This window comes from Nelumbo lutea, chromosome 3, assembly GCF_056320005.1.
Source record: "Nelumbo lutea isolate HS-2025 chromosome 3, American lotus-T2T, whole genome shotgun sequence".
Taxonomy (NCBI): domain Eukaryota; kingdom Viridiplantae; phylum Streptophyta; class Magnoliopsida; order Proteales; family Nelumbonaceae; genus Nelumbo; species Nelumbo lutea.
Genome location: NC_142686.1, coordinates 4,049,192 through 4,067,789, shown reverse-complemented (window position 1 = coordinate 4,067,789; position 18,598 = coordinate 4,049,192). Strand labels below are relative to the sequence as shown.

The 18,598-nt window shown below is 44.8% G+C and overlaps 2 protein-coding genes and 1 pseudogene across 2 annotated transcripts; 2 read left to right on the top strand and 1 right to left on the bottom strand.

The window, feature by feature from the left end:
• The first annotated feature begins 252 nt into the window (after positions 1 to 252).
• On the top strand, positions 253 to 1,727 carry LOC148862447 (uncharacterized). Its single transcript, XM_088976124.1, has one exon. It carries the CDS (start codon positions 1,255 to 1,257, stop codon positions 1,462 to 1,464), a length of 210 nt encoding a protein of 69 aa, XP_088832250.1. The 5' UTR covers positions 253 to 1,254; the 3' UTR covers positions 1,465 to 1,727.
• A 2,864-nt stretch (positions 1,728 to 4,591) lies between these two features.
• LOC148862446 (S-adenosylmethionine decarboxylase proenzyme 4 pseudogene) lies at positions 4,592 to 5,504 on the top strand (annotated as a pseudogene).
• A 725-nt stretch (positions 5,505 to 6,229) lies between these two features.
• Positions 6,230 to 17,978, bottom strand: LOC148862445 (uncharacterized). The gene is made up of 2 exons (XM_088976121.1): positions 17,414 to 17,978; positions 6,230 to 6,491 (listed from the first exon to the last, which is right to left on the bottom strand). Exons 1-2 carry the CDS (start codon positions 17,775 to 17,777, stop codon positions 6,475 to 6,477), a joined length of 381 nt encoding a protein of 126 aa, XP_088832247.1. The 5' UTR covers positions 17,778 to 17,978; the 3' UTR covers positions 6,230 to 6,474.
• Positions 17,979 to 18,598: the final 620 nt, after the last annotated feature.

Genomic DNA, 18,598 nt, shown 5'->3' with positions numbered 1-18,598 from the left:
AAAGGAACTTTGCCATCCATGTAAGCAATAAGCACTTTGTTGGTATTTTCTTTTTAAGTAATGCTATTGTGCTTTATTCTAAAGCTCATAATATGCTTTTTCTCCTTTCTTTTTTGCATTCTGACTGTGAAAAAAAAAACTTCTTTACTACAAATTTTGCAATGGATGGATGCTCTTGTTGCATTCAACATAATTAAAATGGAGTACTGAATGAATTGATTCATATTTGAGCTGTTGTTCTCCCCATTGTGTAAGTTACTCTTATTGATAACTGATACCAAACTGTTCACACAAGCAAAAATCTTGAACCGTTAATCTTCCCTTGGTAATTAGAATCATCTTTGCTTCGTCCTCTAATAAACGTGTTGTAGAGATTGGAATGAAATGTTTGTCAAAACAAATCAATGGTTTGCTGAAAAAGGAAAAAAAGAAAAAAATCTTGTGGACGCTCAGGCGATCAATTAAATATATACTCCAAGTACGGGGCAGCTGCCAGGTGGCGAATTATGGGAAGTAGAAAGAGTCATTGCATGTTGTCTTTAATGGAATCCTAATGAATGGGTAAGGATAACACCAAAGATTTAGCTGAGGCCACAGATTTGCCAGTCATCTATCGTTGATTGATAACACCAAAGCTGTTGAAGCAGAATTCAGTGGTTCAGTGACATGTGACTATAAGATCTTGGTTAAATAGATCTTTCTTCCTAAGAATGATAATTGCGGTGATCTTCATGTAAATTGATATGAGAGAGAGTTTAAGTGTGGGAACGAGATCTGAGCCACGAACAGAACACACACACTCTCAGACACACCACCCGTGACCCTTCCGAATTCTAATCCAAGAGACGAAAGCGTAAAACGACGTCACGTGCGTTTGGCGGTCCGTTCGGTAGCTTCGTCTCGTTTTGTGTCGATTCCAACTTTCAAGGAATTTTTTTTACCATTTCCAGAGTCCCAGATTCAGATTTCAGGAGAGTCCAAGTCAGTCCACTGCCGCTTCTGTCTTTACCCTTCAACTCCACCCTCCTGTATATACATGTTATTCGAATTAATTAATGAGAAAAGATTAAAAAAAAAGGAAAAGAAGATGAGGAATTTTGTTCCCCGTGCCGGAGAGGGGATTTTCTCCCCTCCCTTTTTGTAGTATGTTCTTCTTGTCTGCTCTTTCCGTCCATTTCGTTGTCTTTATTTTTGATCGTTAGCTGTGGTTCTCTATCGCTTGTACGAAGAAGAGAGATATTGGAGAGAGAGAGAATGGCAGATTGGGGTCCGGTGGTTGTAGCGGTGGTGTTGTTCGTGCTGTTGACGCCGGGGCTGTTGTTCCAGCTGCCGGGAAGGAACAGAATAGTAGAGTTTGGAAACATGCAAACAAGTGGTGTATCCATTCTGGTGCATGCCATCATCTATTTCGGTCTCATCACCATCTTCCTCATCGCCATCGGTGTTCACATCTACACCGGTTAACCACAACTCTTTTCTTCTTCCTCTTGATCACTCTTTAAGTTTTCCTACTTTTCTCTTTGCTTTCTTTTTGAATGCGTGTATGTTGTCGTTACTCTGCCGTTTTTTTGGTGTTGGTCGATCTGGCTCCTCCTCCCCCTCCTCCTGCAGTCCTGCTCTTCATCTTTATTTATCCTTTAGTGGATTTGCTTTTGCTTTCTCTTTCTGTTAAATTGTACTGGATTGTGATGAATATTATTGGTGCTATCTTTGGAGGTGTTTTGTGATTTTGTTTGCCAGTGCGCCTGCAACTTTTTCCATCTATATTTTATTTTTGTCTCTAAATCCCTAAATCCAGGTTCTCAATTTTCGCCGGAGAAAAATTTTGCCGTTTTATTATCCTATTCTAACTGATCAACTATACGTTGCCATCTTCCTCTGCACTTTTTTTTTTAGAGAGAGAGTTCCTTTGGAGTTTGGGCTGCGTTTGTATGAGATGGTTTAACAGATAACAATGGAATTTAAGCAGAAAATTGAGATGGTCTTGTACAGTTCACTCGATAATCACGTCTTACAGTACATAGACACTATATTTCTAGGTAGGGAGACGGAAGGATTCAATCTCCAGAGTTGGAATCGTCTTCACCCTCTCTTCTTCTTCCAACACTGTTGAGGCACACCTCACTAATAAACAACTCCTCTGTTGATCCGTCGAGGCACACCTCTGGTATATTACCATTACTAGTTGTGGATCAAACAAATCTTTATATGGTTAGAAAGGCTAAGAAGATACACTACTTCATTGTCATATTGGATTTCTCCCATTATATTAAATTGTTCGAAGGAATGCCTTTTATTGTGTTCATGGGTATGCAAAATTTTGGAGATGTATGGTGCCAGTAAAGTGTTTTTTAGTTTTTATTTGGTAAAGAAAATGTTGTTAACACTTCTTAAACTATTCTTATGGTTTAGTTAATTGAATGACCCTATCCTTACTGTTTACACATTGCTACAGTACTCTATTGTTTTTACAATTAAGTAACTCTATTCCTGTCATTAGTGGATCCAAAAACAGAGGAGAATGGGGGCAAAGGATTCAGGGGAAGAAAAAGGAGAAGGGTGTAAGGGGTTCTCTCTCCGGTTTATGGGCACCCTCTTTTCTCTCTTTATTATTCTTTCAAATTCCGACCTCCTCTACCTCCCCTTCATCAGAAAATAACATTAAATTACCCTCTCGCCACTACCGGCACTTTCAACTGCTTTGCCAGCTTGCAGGAGAGCTAACTCAAGACTTATAGGGGTGTTGCAGAAATATACCCCACCATTACCCAATGCAAGTAATGGACGGTTTAAGGAGATGGTTCTCAGCAGTGGACGGTGTATATTGAAGAGACAGCAGACGTGAACGCATTCGATGGAAAGCCGAGATAGTAGCAATCTGCTTCCTATTCTTAAAATTTTTCATCAATTAGATTTTATTTTAAAAAATTTGAAGAATAATGAAGAACAAATTAGATATTTCATTTTTTCTGTTAACACTTGGTACTTGTATCAATTGTCAGAAACAAGAGAGATATTCTAAGACCATAAGTAAAAGTAATAATAGAATTAATGAATTTAACTAAACCACAAAGGATAATGCCATTTTTTTCTTATTTATTTTTTTAGAAGAAGTATATAAAGGAAGTTTTAATGCTCCTCCATTAGTCATCACACGAATTTCAATGATGTCATATACACACGGGGAGAGATGTTATTTTGTCATTGGATTAGTACTACTTAGCAGGAAGGGTAGTAGGAACGGGTTATTAGATCTGCCAAGTCTGTGAGATTGTGACAGATGTCCCGTTACACTTGCGATTGAGGGATTCTAGTGAAAATGCCAGCTAACATGCTGCTGCTAAAGTCTCTAGCTGGTTTCAGAGGATACCTAGGAATGAGTTCCGCCTTTACCTGGGTTGAGGGTCTAGGTAAGTCTGTTATGAGATCGAACTCGGGTTGGATGTATTCAAATCTGAGTGATTCGATTACAAACAAAATTGCTTTTATCTTAATTCGATTAGAGAAATTAATTGGAATTCGAATAATCCAGTTGGATTTTCGGATTTCAGATACTTTGGTGCTCTTACAGTCACAAGGAATGAAGAATGGAAACAGGCTCAAACAGCTATAAAACGTTCTTTGATTTCTTAAAGATTAAAGAACTTTTCCCATGAATGCTTGAATGAAAAAAAAAAAAAAGGAAACAGTTTTTAGTAGTTTTTATTTGTTTCTCTTTCTAGAGAACTCTTGATGGTGATGATGAGTAAAGAGTAGGGAAGGAGACTTTCAGACCATTTATTTGATAGAAGCTTGTTTTTGCTAATTCCTGGCTGATAAAGTGTCTCGCATGGCAATTTGGAGGGTGGGGTGGGTTATGTGGTCACAATTCCTTCTCATGGCATAAAAATTTACAATGTTTTCCACCAACCAGCAATAATCGTTTGCGAAAATTAATTGATCTGAATTCTGAAGATGATGACGACCTTCACCCTCCAAGGCTTTCTTTGCCATCTGTCAACCGCATGGACTCGAAGGGGAATCTGAATCCAAACCTAAATGAGCATCAGTGCAAATCAGCCATGTAAAGAACTCTCAGTAGAGTCGTTGGAAGAAATCCTGTAATTCCGTCCCACCAAAGAAAAAGAAGTAACAGCATGGGTGTGTCTGCAATCTGCATACAAGTTTCTAAGTTTACAAGAGGTAAACAGTATAGGGAGGAAATTAGTGCTCCTGTGCTCCAACTGGATTGGGTAAATATATGAAGGGAAAATAGTTTATCAGTATCCTGTAATTTAGGGGTGGTTTCTAGGGTTAACAGTTCTTTAGTTATTTGTATCACGTGATAATATATGCCACTTAAAACTTTTAAAAATGTCAAAACTAACCTTCCCGTTTATTATTTTCTATCTTTAGACTGAACCAAAACATGAACTGAAATTTCATTCCCTCTTGGCTTGCTATAGCTTGGTATTTCAACCGGATTTCAAGGAAAAATTTTCTGTTCAAGGGAGAGCAATTAAGCTCCTCAAAAATTTTGAGGCAAATCGATCAAGTTGTTTAGGAGTTGCAGAATTCTCTTAACTTCGAGCAGGAACCCCTTTAGATCACTTTCCCTTGGACAACCAAGAACCAAGTAACCCCCATCAAAATTCTTGGTTGCCTCACACGCTTGCCCCCTCCCTCATTCCCTATCTCTCTCTTTCCTTCCCTCTTCTCTCATTCTTTGCCCTATAAAGCCACTCTTCTCTCTCACACCCTCCGCCCTTCTACTACTTTTTCTTCTTATAAGTTATTGCTATTATCTATCCATTCCATGGTGCTCTCTGGGTTTGAAGGCTTTGAGAAGCGCTTGGAACTCCATTTTTCTGATGACAACCCCCGGCGGCCCAGCGGATGATTTGCATCAGCCTTTGACAACTTGACGTCAAAGCACTAGAAGTTCTCGATGTTATGCAATGCAACGTTGTATCGGTTGTCGGAAACCGATACTTGGACGCCTATGCGTTATCGGAATCAAGCCTGTTTGTCTATCCAACCAAGATAATCATCAAGACATGTGGTACTACCCAGCTCTTAAAATCAATCCCATCCGTTGCTATTTCATGCTTGTCAGGTGGGTCTTGTCTTGTGTCGGTGCAGGTACACTAGAGGCAACTTTATATTCCCCATACTTCAGCCTTTCCCTCACACCAACTTTAGAGAGGAAGTGATGTATTTAGAACATGCGAAGGTTACCGAGTAATCTCTATTACAGAAAAGCTTGTTTTATGCCTTCCAAGGCAAATACGTCATCAGTCCACTCGTGGCATGTGTACTCGGTCAGTGATGAACACCGCATGGAGTTGGAAATTTTTCAAATATGTTCACTATAGAGTATAGAGGTATGCATGACTGAGCATGATCATGTGTTTGCATATAAATTCTACCGACAGCCAGGAGACAACAACTCTGGCGATGTGGCTGGGAAGGAGACGACGGAGTTGACGGGCATCGGCAACATCAACTCGCACCCGCTCGTGTGAGTTGTTAGATTAGTAACAATCTAACATTTCTAAACTATAAAACTTGTTAAATTGGTAATCGTAGTTTTGATATTTCCAAAATTAATTGTCGAACTGTTAACGACAAAGACGTCTTAGACAGTTTTTATAAGTTCAAATACTGCATAGACATTTTAAAATTCGGAAAACAACCCTTAAAATACAGTATACTAATAAGGAATTGATGTCAAACGACAATACACCCACCACCATTACTAACCACAACCACCACCAGGTCCACCTCGTGCTCGTGGTGACATTTCAAACTCACGTCATTAATGAAAAGTAAAAAATATTAGTACGATCCCAACAAGCTAAGTTTGTGTCAATATCCATAATATTGACTATCAACCATACGTGCTTTGTTACTTGCAAAGACAAGTAACCAAATAGGTGGGCACCCTCCCTCCGGCGAACAGGAAGAAAATTGGAAGTCATTGTTGCATAGAAATAGAATAGAGCTGAACTGAAATGGATTGGAGTGACGTTTGCTGTTTCCAACTTTGTTACGACTTTATTGCTTATAAAAAAGTTTGTACGAGTTTCAATGCAGTGAAGATCCAAATGTTCTTCATGAGAAAGGGGAACAACTAGAAAACCTATTATAGATTTTTTTTTTTTTATTTAAGTTATAAACTATACTAGGAAATAGGAATCCCTCATAGTAGTGTAGCTGTAGCGGCAAGCAATGCACGACAATGGAAACATTTCCACAAAGAAGTATCCCTCCCTTTATATCCATCCACTGCGTTGGCATCAACATTCAAGTTCAACAAAGCTTGGAGAAGTTCAATTTTGCGTGTTTGATGTAAAGATCAGGGCAAAGCATATATGAGAGAATATATACATATATATATATGTAACTCTTTACATACTGGGGTTCCTCCGACGGGATCACATAGAAACAGAAGCCATTTCCCATCTTCAGTTAGCAACTTATCATACTTCATGTTCACAAGCAATTCCACGCTGCAAACATTACATAAACGGCTGGAAATTAGCATACTATGTAATAAACGTAATACCTTAATCACACGTAACAACTCATATAGACCAGGGTGTGTAAAAACAAACATGGTTGAAAAATCCACAATAGAAAGTTAGCAACACTGGAAGTAGTATCATAGTCGGACATTTTACAAGCAACTCAAAATATATTTGCTTCAGGCAAAAGTATTGTTTTTCAATTATAGTCCAAGCAAATTTAAGTACAAGAGACATAATAGTACGAGAAATATCACGCAGTTATATATTGCTTCATCTTGATCCATGCATTCTTTACATCATTTAAAGTAAACCACCACTCCATTTTATTTATATGGTCAAATGGTCAGCCACTGCAATTCTTAGAACATTTGAAAGATGCCCTTTTCACAGGTTTGGTGAGAGGAAAATTAGGGCTATAAGCCTGTGTTTATTGGATTACAAACCAATTATTCATAGGCAATTCACTATTGAAAGAAGATTGTGTCCTTTGAGTTAAAAACTTGTGGCCACAGCACACAGAATTTGTTAGCATAGTTGAAAATTGGTGGAAAGATACAACAGAGTGGGTGCATGGTGAATCAATCTTCTTTGGTGGGAAGCTGCAATGGCTATAAAAAAATTGGAAATTACTGATAATGGCATTTCTAAATTTTCGATCACAATCAGTGAATGTGGACCGAAATCCTTGCAAAAAGTTGTCATATCAGAACATATTCCCACTAGGTCCTCTTTTATTCAACCTCTGCCAGTTACTTCTGGTCTTTAGATATCCTAAGACCCATTTTCTTGATTGTTTTTGTTGAGAAAAGCACTTCATCAACTTTAGTTTTAACTTTCCTTTGTTGTTGTACTTCTGCACCTAGCCAAGTATTTTTCTTTTTTTTTTTCTTTTATTTCATTTGTCATATTATTTAACTAATCAATCATCTATTTAGGTTTTTGTAATATAATTCTAGAAAGTTAGGTTTCAATTTAGTAACAGGGAGAACAAACATAGAATACAGACTTTATAGTAAATACTGAAGTAATGCAAAATGGGGTTTGTGCTTAATTTACAACTTTAGTGGGAATAACAGTTAAATGCAAAGAGTTTCCCTCAAACAACTGTGGAAAACAATGAAACAAAAAGTAAATTTGGCAATATAGATATGAGTAAAAGAAGCATGGGAGAAACTCTCCTCATATGAGAAGCTAAAATGAAATTCGTTACTTGTTTAGGAGGCTGATCTGGAGGAGGAAGTTGCCTTTATTATTCACAGAACAGAGATTCGTCCGAGACAAAATCAAGAGCCTTATTAACTAAAAGCATGGGACCAAAATACAGCACATTTCAGGTCTGCACAAAACCTAGAAGCATCTAAGACTTAAAGTGAGGGAGAAAGCTTAATGCAGAAGTGTTATATATTTTTTCTTTTCTTTTTTTTATCAGTGAAAGATGAGATGTGTTATGTCTTATCTCCCTAGAAATCAAGCTCATAATAGTTCCTAAGGCTCACTTTGGAAAGAGTACAAATGCAAATATCTACAGTATAAATACATACAAAATGACACAAAATATAAGGTTTTGCACTCTACATATTTACATTAGTATTCCTTCCAAACTGAGAGTACGAATACAAATATGTACAGTGTAAATGCATACAAAATACAAGGTTTTGCACTCTACATATTTATATTTGTACTCCTTGAAAATGACCCTAAGGCGGTGTTCGTTTTTTGGACATTGAGAGGGGAAAGTTAATTAATGGGATTCCAGGACATCGGTGTTTTTTTTTTCCAGATTTATATGGGGACCAGGGAAAATTTATTTTCTTGGGTATCACCTATCCCATCTCCTAGGTGGGCAAATAACTTTCCCACCTAGGAGAAAGTTGCCAAGACTTGGACGGGACAAAAATGCCCCTTTTAATAATGGACTTTTATGGCTAAAATGGTCATTGGATTATTTACTAGGAAAATAAAAGAACATGGGTAAATGCAATTACCCGGGTAAATAACCTACCTATAAGCGAATGGAGCCCAAGTGTTTTAGACACTTTGAAGTTTGAACCAAGGTTCAAAATATCGATATGCCCGATATGCCGATAGGGGCGTATTGGGCGAATCGATACTGCATTTTTATATATTTTTTGCAACCGGTTTGGGGGGCCAGTTTAGGTCTCCTCCACCGCCTGAACCGGTCAGACCCCCAATACACCCACTGTAGGGGCGTATCGGAGGGGTCCCAGAATGATACGTATTGGCCGATACGTGTAGATACTTTGAACCTTGGTTTGAACCATCAAACCAATAACTTGCAACCAAAACGATTTCTAGGCTGTCTGTGTTCTTAGATGTGTTGACATCTACCTCAAATGCGTGTATAAAGGTCTTTTAAACCTGCAATATTTATTGTTGTAAGTTTATTTTGATATAAGATATTTTAAAATATAATTTGGAACTATTCATTGGTTTTTTTTTAACTTTTCATATTTTTATTTTTATATGAGTGAAACGAACGGTCGAACCAAATGGTTGGACCGTTCTAGCTGTGCGGCCAAAACGGTTTTGTGTTCGGTCCCAAACTAACAACAATTCTAAGAAAGTAAGAATCAGGGTCCACCAGAACTTGCAAAATTCAGAAATTACCATGAAGATGGAGTCTGACGAAGGAGGATTTGGCCTGACCCCTCTATTACATGACACATGGCAGAAACAACAGCTCGGCAAAAGGGGCCAAGCCTAGGCGGGAACAAGGGGACACGAGCGGACTGAACTCCCTACCGGGGGCCCGAACTCACCCTTCGTAACAGCTCAGGATACACTTCGCCGAACTGACCCACCTTGTAACAGCTCGGATACACTTCGCGTAACAGCTCGGGATACACTTTGCCGAACTGACCCTTGTAACAGCTCTGGATACACTTCGCCGAACTGACCCTTGTAACAGCTCGGGATACACTTCGCTGAACTGACCCTTGTAACAGCTCGGGATACACTTCGCCGAACTGACCCTTGTAACAGCTCGGGATACACTTCGCCGAACTGATACACCTTGTAACAGCTCGGGATACACTTCGCCGAACTGACCCACCTTGTAACAGCTCGGGATACACCTCGCCGAACTGACCCACCTTGTAACAGCTCGGGATACACCTCGCCGAACTGACCTGCCCTATAGGTACCTCCGAGCTCAAGACCGCCTCGCTCAGCACTTCGCATTGCTTGGCACCAAAACCAAACAAGTCGTACCACGCCTGACACTAAGGAAGTTCGTGCCCAAGGACGCCGCGCCTGACTGACTTGGGATCTGACGTTTGGCGACAACACCCTAAACGACCACCTACCACCGCCACTGACACCGCCACCTCCAGTTAGATGACGGTTAGGCAGTGACGGTTCTGTCTCAGCAGAAAGGACGACGGTCAAATTGACAAGCACAAGGGTAATCATACCTGACCTAACAAGGGCCCCGAGACGAGTGCACAAAGAGATTATAAGAGCCCCCTGCCCCCCGACAGCAGAGGTATGCAAACTTTGCGCTATCTGGTATTACCTTGCTTTGAAGGATTCTAACTTGAGCTTCGAAGCCTCTACACCGGGTTCCCCCCGGAGCTTCCCCATCTCCTCTGTTTCAGGTTCCCTGCTACCCCGTTCGGAAGCAAGGCAGCGGACAGCTAAGACCGGCTGGATCGCGCTCCATCAATTGGCGCCGTCTGTGGGAACGCTTCAAAAGCCTCCCTCCAAACTTCGATAATCCCTTTTCTTCGAAAAAAAAAACCCAACACTCATGGCCTCCTCCAGCAACACCGGACGTGGCACGGAGACAAACGCCACCGGGGAGCAACTTCAAGTCCCCATAGTGTGCGTTGGACAGTTCACCATCCCCCTTTCGGCGGATGGGATCCCCAGCTTGAACGCGCCACAAGCAGTGGCACCCGTAAACCCTCCTACCACAAGCATCCCCTTTCCTCTCCCCATTGAGACAACCTTCACTGAACCAATTGCCGTCCCCCTGGCAGCTAGCCAAAACCGGTTGGAGGACCTGATGCAGTGCATGCGGGCAATGCAAGCCCAAATGCAACAGTTCCAGCAACACCAGCACCAAGTGCTGCACAACATCTCCTAGTATCATTATCAACAGCAGTTCCCCCAACTGCCACTGAACCAACCACTACTTCCGCCTCGCCACCCTGCTCCGAGGCCGGTCAAGGCCTCCCCGCAGGATGGGCGCCCTCACCAGGCGAAGGCCTCCCGACCCCAAAACCATCCCAACAGCCAGCCCTCGTCCCCAGGCCGAAGAGAGAAAAATGTCATCCCCGCCTCGCAACCCGTGGGCGGGTCGGGAACCTCGCCCGCGAGGTCGGCACCCCGGCGCTCCGAGCCCGAGCTCCCGCTCACCGAAAACCAATTCGGCGCCCTGGCGGCAGACTACCAGCATTCCGGGCCCATCAAGCTCGGTAATACGGAGGCCAGCAGTGCCAGTACAAGGCCCGCTCAACAGCGAAGGCGCCGGCGAAGTCGCCGAACCACCACCCGTGCCTTGTCGGAATTTAGAGGCAAAGACATGAGCTCGAACGAGGTAGGGGCTGCCCCGGCTCTCTCCGTTCCTTCCCCCCTCGCATCGGAGCTCCTGGCGGTACCCTTACCTAGAGACTTCAAGCTCCCACCTTTGGACAAGTACGACGGGTCCTTCGACCCCAACGACCACGTTGACGCCTTTCAGTCGCAAATGCATCTCGCCAGGGCCAGCGAATCATGCATGTGCGTGGCCTTTCCCACCACCCTCAGGGGGGTAGCCCGCACTTGGTACAGGAACCTGGCCCCCGGGTCGATAAAGTGTTGGGCCCAGTTCGTGCAAGTCTTCACCACACACTTCGTCACCAGCCAACGGTGCCCCAGAACAGAGGAAAGCATCTTCGAAGTAGTCCAAAGAGAAGGAGAATCTATTCGGGGCTACATCAAGCGATTCAACGAAGCATGCTTGCAGATACCGCAGTTGAACCCCGCAGTGCAGCTCGCGGCGGCCAAAAGAGGGGTGACGCACAAAGAATTCAAATGGCACATGGTGGCCAACCAGCCCACAACCGTGGCCGAATTCCTCAAACTCGCGGATAAGTTCATGAGGACAGAGGAAGAAATCAACCAACGAACCGAAGACGGGAACGAGAAAAGAAAGAGAGAAGGCGAGCTCTCCAACCCGGTGAATAGAAAAAACCCGACCCGGGAGCCGAAGCCGAACCAGTCATTCCAGGCCCCCTAGCAGTTCGGACGGACTACACGCCGTTAAACACGAGGCGGACAGAGATCTTAATGACGATCAAAGACGCCCCATACATTAAGTGGCCACCTCGCCTAAAGGGAAATCCGAACGAGAGAAATAAGAATTTGTATTGTAGTTTCCATAGAGACCATGGTCATAGCACCGGACAGTGTAATAACCTCCGGGACGAGATAGAGGGGCTCATCCGTCGCAGATACTTGAGAAACTTTGTATAGCACAACAATAACAATAAAGCAGGTCGGCAAGGGGAGCACGAAAAGGATGCCCCAGAGTCTAGCAACAGACCTGCCGAATTGTTGCAGAAGCAGCCTACGGAAGAGAAGCCAGTTCGGAGAACCATCCATGTAATAGTGGGAGGTTCGGTGGTAGCGGGGTGTACCTCGGCAGCAGCCCGGACTTCAGTTCGCGAAGCGGCCCTCGAAGAACGGAACCCCCCAAAGAGACCAAAGACCGAAGAACCAATCTTTTTCACGGAGGACAACGCGCGAGGAGTCCACTACCCTCATGATGACGCGCTTGTCATTAAACTAAGGATCAGCGACTTCGAGGTCAGGCGCGTACTCGTAGATTCAGGCAGCTCAGCGGACATCCTCTTCAAATCAGCATTTGACCAGCTGCAGTTACAAAGGAGCGAGCTGAAGCCCGTGGAGAGAGGAAGTCTGGGCCCCTCGGAAAAGTAACTGTCCCTGTGGAAGTCAGCACATGGCCTTGTGCGGTCAGACTCAACCATGATTTCCTGGTAGTCGCGACCCCCTCCCCATACAATGCCATAATAGGGCGGCCGATCACGCATATCCTACGGGCGGCGGTCTCCACCTACTATTTGGCCATGAAGTTCCCTACGGACTTCGGTATAGGGGTAACGCGGGGCGACCAGCTCGAGTCGTGCAGTTGCTATGTTGCCACCCTGAAGGGAAAAACCAAGGCGGCCGACGACCTCGAACTGGAGCAGCCTGCGGAGCAAGGTGAGGAACGAACTTCGCCCACAGAGGAAGCGGCCGCAATCCCGACTTCAGCTACGGACCCAACTCGCACACTAAGCACCGGAGCTTCCATCGAAGACCCCCTACAAGCCGAACTGGTGAGTTTTTTACTTCAAAATTTAGAAATTTTTGCCTGGTCCGCAGCCGACATGCCCGGCATTAGCCTCGGACTGATAACTCACAAACTTAATACTGACCCTGTAGTCAGACCCGTTAGACAGAAGAAACGCAACTTAGCCCTAGAACGCTGGAGAGCGGTCGATGAGGAGGTCGAGAAGCTCCTCGAAGCAAACTTCATAAGGGAAGTCCATTACCCGAGCTGGGTGGCCAACCCGGTGTTGGTAAAAAAGGCAAGCGGCAAGTGGCGCATGTGCGTCGACTATACCGACCTGAACCGAGCTTGCCCAAAAGATTGCTTCCCCCTCCCCAGAATTGACCGCCTAGTGGACGCGACCTCAGGAAACGAGTTAAGCTTCCTGGATGCCTACTCGGGCTACAACCAAGTTAGGATGGACCCATCCGATGAGGAAAAAACCAACTTCATAACCAAGTTCGACCTGTATTGCTACAAAGTCATGCCCTTCAGACTAAAAAATGCCGGAGCTACTTTCCAAAGACTTGTAAATAGGCTATTTCGCACCCTGATTGGTACGAAGATAGAGTGCTATGTAGACGACATGGTCGTCAAGACTCAGTTTTCACAAGAATTAATACAAGACTTAGATTTTGTTTTCCAAATCCTGCGTCGGTTTAGCATGAAGTTGAACCCCAACAAATGTGTCTTCGGTGTCACATCGGACAAGTTCCTAGGCTACATTGTCAATCGGCGCGGTATTGAGGCCAACCCGGACAAAATAAAAGCCATTGTAGATATGAAACCACCTCGGAAAGTAAAAGAGGTTCAGAGGCTAAACAGCCGCATAGCCGCTCTAAGCCGCTTCTTGTCTAAGTCAGCAGACCGCTGCCTACCCTTCTTCAAGGCAATCAAAGGCAAAGGGTTCGAGTGGACCCAAGATTGTCAGTTCGCGTTCGACGAACTAAAAGGTTACCTCACTAGTGTGCCAACCTTAGCCCGGCCCGAGGTGGGCGAGGTCTTAGAACTGTACCTCTCGGCGAGCGACGAGGCGGTCAGTTCGGTACTGATAAAAGAAACAGACCGGGTCCAACGACCCATCTATTATGTTAGTAAAATTTTGCAGGGAGCAGAGGCAAGGTATCCGGAGACAGAAAAACTAGCATACGCCCCCAGTAATAGCAGCTCGGAAACTCCGCTCATACTTCCAGGCTCACACTGTCATCCTCCTAACTGACAAACCTCTTAGACAAGTTTTACTCAAACCCGAGGTTTCCGGATGACTGACGAAATGGGCCATCGAACTCGGCGAGTACGACCTCCGGTACAAACTGAGAACCGCTATCAAGGCCGAAGCTTTGGCAGATTTTATCATCGAGTGCACTTTCAGCCACGAAGCCCCACAGGTTGAGCCCGAGGTCCCCAGTTCGGGCGAACCCGGAGCTCCTGAGCCCATAGAGTCCGAACCCCGTGAAGTAGCAGCCAGTGTGGCATCTCTCCTGGTCAGGCGAAGCGCGAACTGGGATGAGGAGCCTTGGATCCTTCATGTGGACGGTTCCTCGAACCGGCAAGGCAGCGGAGCTGGAATAGTCTTGTGCGGCCCGGGCGGCATAAAATTAGAATACGCACTACGCTTTGAGTTCGCGGCATCCAACAACAAGGCAGAGTACGAAGCACTGATCGCCTAGCTAGACCTAGCATGAAAGGTAAAGGCAAAACACTTGGTCATCTGCAGCAATTCTCAGCTCGTGGTGAACCAAGTTACCAGTGAGTACGAAGCACGCGATCTCTCCATGATTGCATATTTGGAAAAAGTAAAAGAAGCCCTGCTCAACTTCCGGTCACACATCATCAGGCAAATCCCGAGGTCAGAAAACACTGAGGCCGACGCCCTGTCCCGGTTAGCCAGTACAAGTCACAACAATATGAGAACTATGTACATAGAGGACTTACCTCGGCCTAGTATTCTCGGGAGGACAGAGGAGGTCGCTCCCGTCTTAGAGGCAGAGCCGAGCTGGATCGATCCACTCGCGAGCTTCTTGATAGACGGAACCCTCCCTGCAGAACGCAATGCGGCCAAGAGGGTGCAGCGCCAGGCGGCCAAATACGTCATAATAGACGAACGGTTATACCGACGGTCGTACACGCTCCCCTATTTGCGTTGCCTGCGACTTGCCGAAGCCGAGTTCGTACTCCGCGACACTCACGAAGGCCTGTGCGACGGACACTTGGGGGGCAGAGCACTCGCCCAAAAGGCACTTTGACAAGGATACTACTGGCCAACGATGAAGGCAGAAGCTGTCGAGCTTGTCAGAAAATGCGACAAGTGTCAGAAGCACGCTAACATCCACCATCAACATGCCTCCGACCTCAAATACCTCACCAGCCCGTGCCCCTTTGCACAATGGGGCATCGACCTCCTAGGGCCATTCCCAAGGAAAGCTACCTGAAGGAATAAAATATGTGTACTCCCCAGGAAGATTGTAAGACAGAAGTATAGATTGAAGCCCCTCAGGCGACATGGTCGAAGGACCAAACCTGTCTAGCATCCGACCTTGACGGGAGGTAGACGCCAAACTGCCCGAAGCAACTCGGCCTACTGGTTCATAGTCCTCAAGCTCCACCTCAGGATCACTGAGGCAGTCTGGGGACACGACTCGGTTGGTGGAACCTACGTCGGCCCTACTCGAAGAATCATCTGAGCTATCAAAGCTAGACATTGGGGAAAAGATGGATTCAGGAAAGTACTCATCGGAAAGTTTGAAGAACAAGCCAAAGAACCGTGAAGACTGTATAACCAGCCTTGACGCGAGCTGGAAAAGACTTGGACGTGAGCTGAAAGGTTAGGCGCGAACTCAGTAGACAAACCGCAGAAGTGACAAACCAACCGGGGTCCCCCACTATTTATAGCTACAGTAACCAAGAATCGACCGCGCAGACCGAAGACGATCCGACGGCCCACATTCTTACTGACCGCACAAACCCTTAAGGTCGAGACGTGATTGGCGCACGTCTTTCCGAAAAAAGCGAAACGTCAGCGCACGTCTTTTTGAAACCGACGTCGCTTCGACACGCGTCTTTCCAAAACTGACACGCCGCACGTCTCCCTGACATTCGCCCGCGCACGTACCGCAGTGGCGCGCCTTTTTGAAATGACCTGCTGTCACGTCCCAACGGCGCGAATCGGTTTGAAATTTAAAAGGCACGCTGTCACAACCACCGGCGTTTTTGAGTAAGCATGTTTCCAGCCTTCTCGGAAACCGAAAGAACCCTGGCAAAAGCATCTCGTGCAAAGAAGGTTTGAAGGACGGGACAAATCCACCTGCTACCTCGCAAAAACTCCCCGCACCATGGCAAGACCCCAGCGCAAGGAGTGGGGGGCAATTGATGGAGGATTTGGCCCGACCCCTCTATTACGTGACACGTGGCAGAAACAACAGCTCGGCAAAAGGGGTCAAGCCTAGGCGGGAACAAGGGGACACGAGCGTACTGAACTTCCTACCGGGGGCCCGAACTCACCCTTCGTAACAGCTCAGGATACACTTCGCCGAACTGACCCGCCTTGTAACAGCTCGGATACACTTCGCGTAACAGCTCGGGATACAATTCGCCGAACTGACCCTTGTAACAGCTCGGGATACACTTCGCCGAACTGACCCTTGTAACAGCTCGGGATACACTTCGCCGAACTGACCCTTGTAACAGCTCGGGATACACTTCGCCGAACTGATACACCTTGTAACAGCTCGGGATACACTTCGCCGAACTGACCCACCTTGTAACAGCTCGGGATACACCTCGCCAAACTGACCTGCCCTATAGGTACCTCCGAGCTCAAGACCGCCTCGCTCAGCACTTCGCATCGCTTGACACCAAAACCAAACAAGTCATACCACGCCTGACACTAAGGAAGTTCGTGCCCAAGGACGCCGCGCCTGACTGACTTGGGATTTGACGTTTGGCGACAACACCCTAAATGACCACCTGCCACCGCTACTAACACCACCACCTCTAGTTAGATGACGGTTAGGCAGTGACGGTTCTGTCTCAGCAGAAAGGACGACGGTCAAATTGACAAGCACAAGGGTAATCATACCTGACCTAACAAGGGCCCCGGGACGAATACACAAAGAGATTATAAGAGCCCCCTGCCCCCCGACAGTAGAGGTATGCAAACTTTGCGCTATCTGGTATTACCTTGCTTTGAAGGATTCTAATTTGAACTTCGGAGCCTCTACACCGGGTTCCCTGCTACCCCGTTTGAAAGCAAGGCAGCGGATAGCTAAGACTGGCCGGATCGCACTCCATCAGAGTCAATCCATATAAACATATTGTTCCAATCGGAATGAAGTAATAAACAAGAACAAAATAGGAATAAGAGAAAGAAAAGATATTATCATGAGAAACGGAATCCACAATCGAGATCCACAAATAAAAGGAAATCAAATAGAAGAAGACAGGCGAAGAAAAAGATGAAATTGCACAGGCAGTCTCAAATCAACATCCTTCATCCGAGTATATTAAATCATTCATGCTAAAAACAAGGAAAACTTAAAAAAACACAACGAACAGCAAAATCTCTTACCAGGCATCTCCTTCCTTGACGAGGACGATGAAGGGGCAGGACAGAGAATCGCTCGACCCAATCCCGAGAGATTCGATACGAACCCAATTAGGTTGAAAACCATCAGTAGCCCTAGAACCCAAGGCATCAATATGAATCCAATAAAAAATGTAACCGAGCCGCAAAGCATCAAAGCAATAGAAACCCCGAGAAGCAGAGAAGCAAAACTTGCTGGCGAGACCTGCGCCGTCGTCGGCGAAGCTGCCGGCGCCATGGCAGAGGAAGGAGAAGAATGAGAGAACGGAAACGGAGCAGATCTAAGGATGTTGAGAATCAGAGCACAGAGCTCGTAAAAAACCCTTGATTGCTGATCCTGATCTCTCATCTTTCGATATAACAAAATACTAAAACGTGAAACCCTAGGCTTGGTCCTAAAAAATAAAGAAACGAGTCGAAGATAATTGTTTGGATGAGCGCCTTGATGTTTCGGAAAATAAAAAAGGGATTTTTCTACAATACTGGAATCTGGAAGCAAGCGAATAATAGTTGTTTTGATGGAAATCTTTGTTTGTTTTCTTCGCAATTCTTAATTCTATTTCGTTATTGAGAGAGAGAGAGAGAGAGAGGTGGCGTATTCAGTATTATTCACTCTCCCCTTATCCGAGTTTTCTTACGTCTGTATGACTGTATATCCTCATACCAATCAATTAATCAATCTCACGTCAAAAGATACTCCACGTCGGATTAACGACGAAGTAGAAAAATTTGAGATCAAATCAGCCCGTTATCCCCCACATTGTCCCACAGCACATTCAATCCGTATATTGGGAGTATCTCCCGATCATGATATTAGAAATGATGATGTCATCATTGAAAAATGCTTATAATATATGCAGGAAATGTACTGCGATGTCGTGATGGAGAATTTGGTGGGGGCTGATTTGAATTCAAGAAACTTAGGGATTATAATTGATAAAGCAACTTTTAGATCCTAATACCAATAAAAATAATATTTTTAAAGATAAATTATAAAGACCCCTGTATTAGGAGGTTTGTGACAAAGACCCCCTGTACTTTGTTTTGTGACAAAGGCTTCTCTCTACTGTGACTATGAGACAAATACCCCCTTAACCGTTAAGTCATATAATAGAATATATTAAATTATCAAAATACCTATTAAACTTATTCTATTTTCTTTTTTTTTTT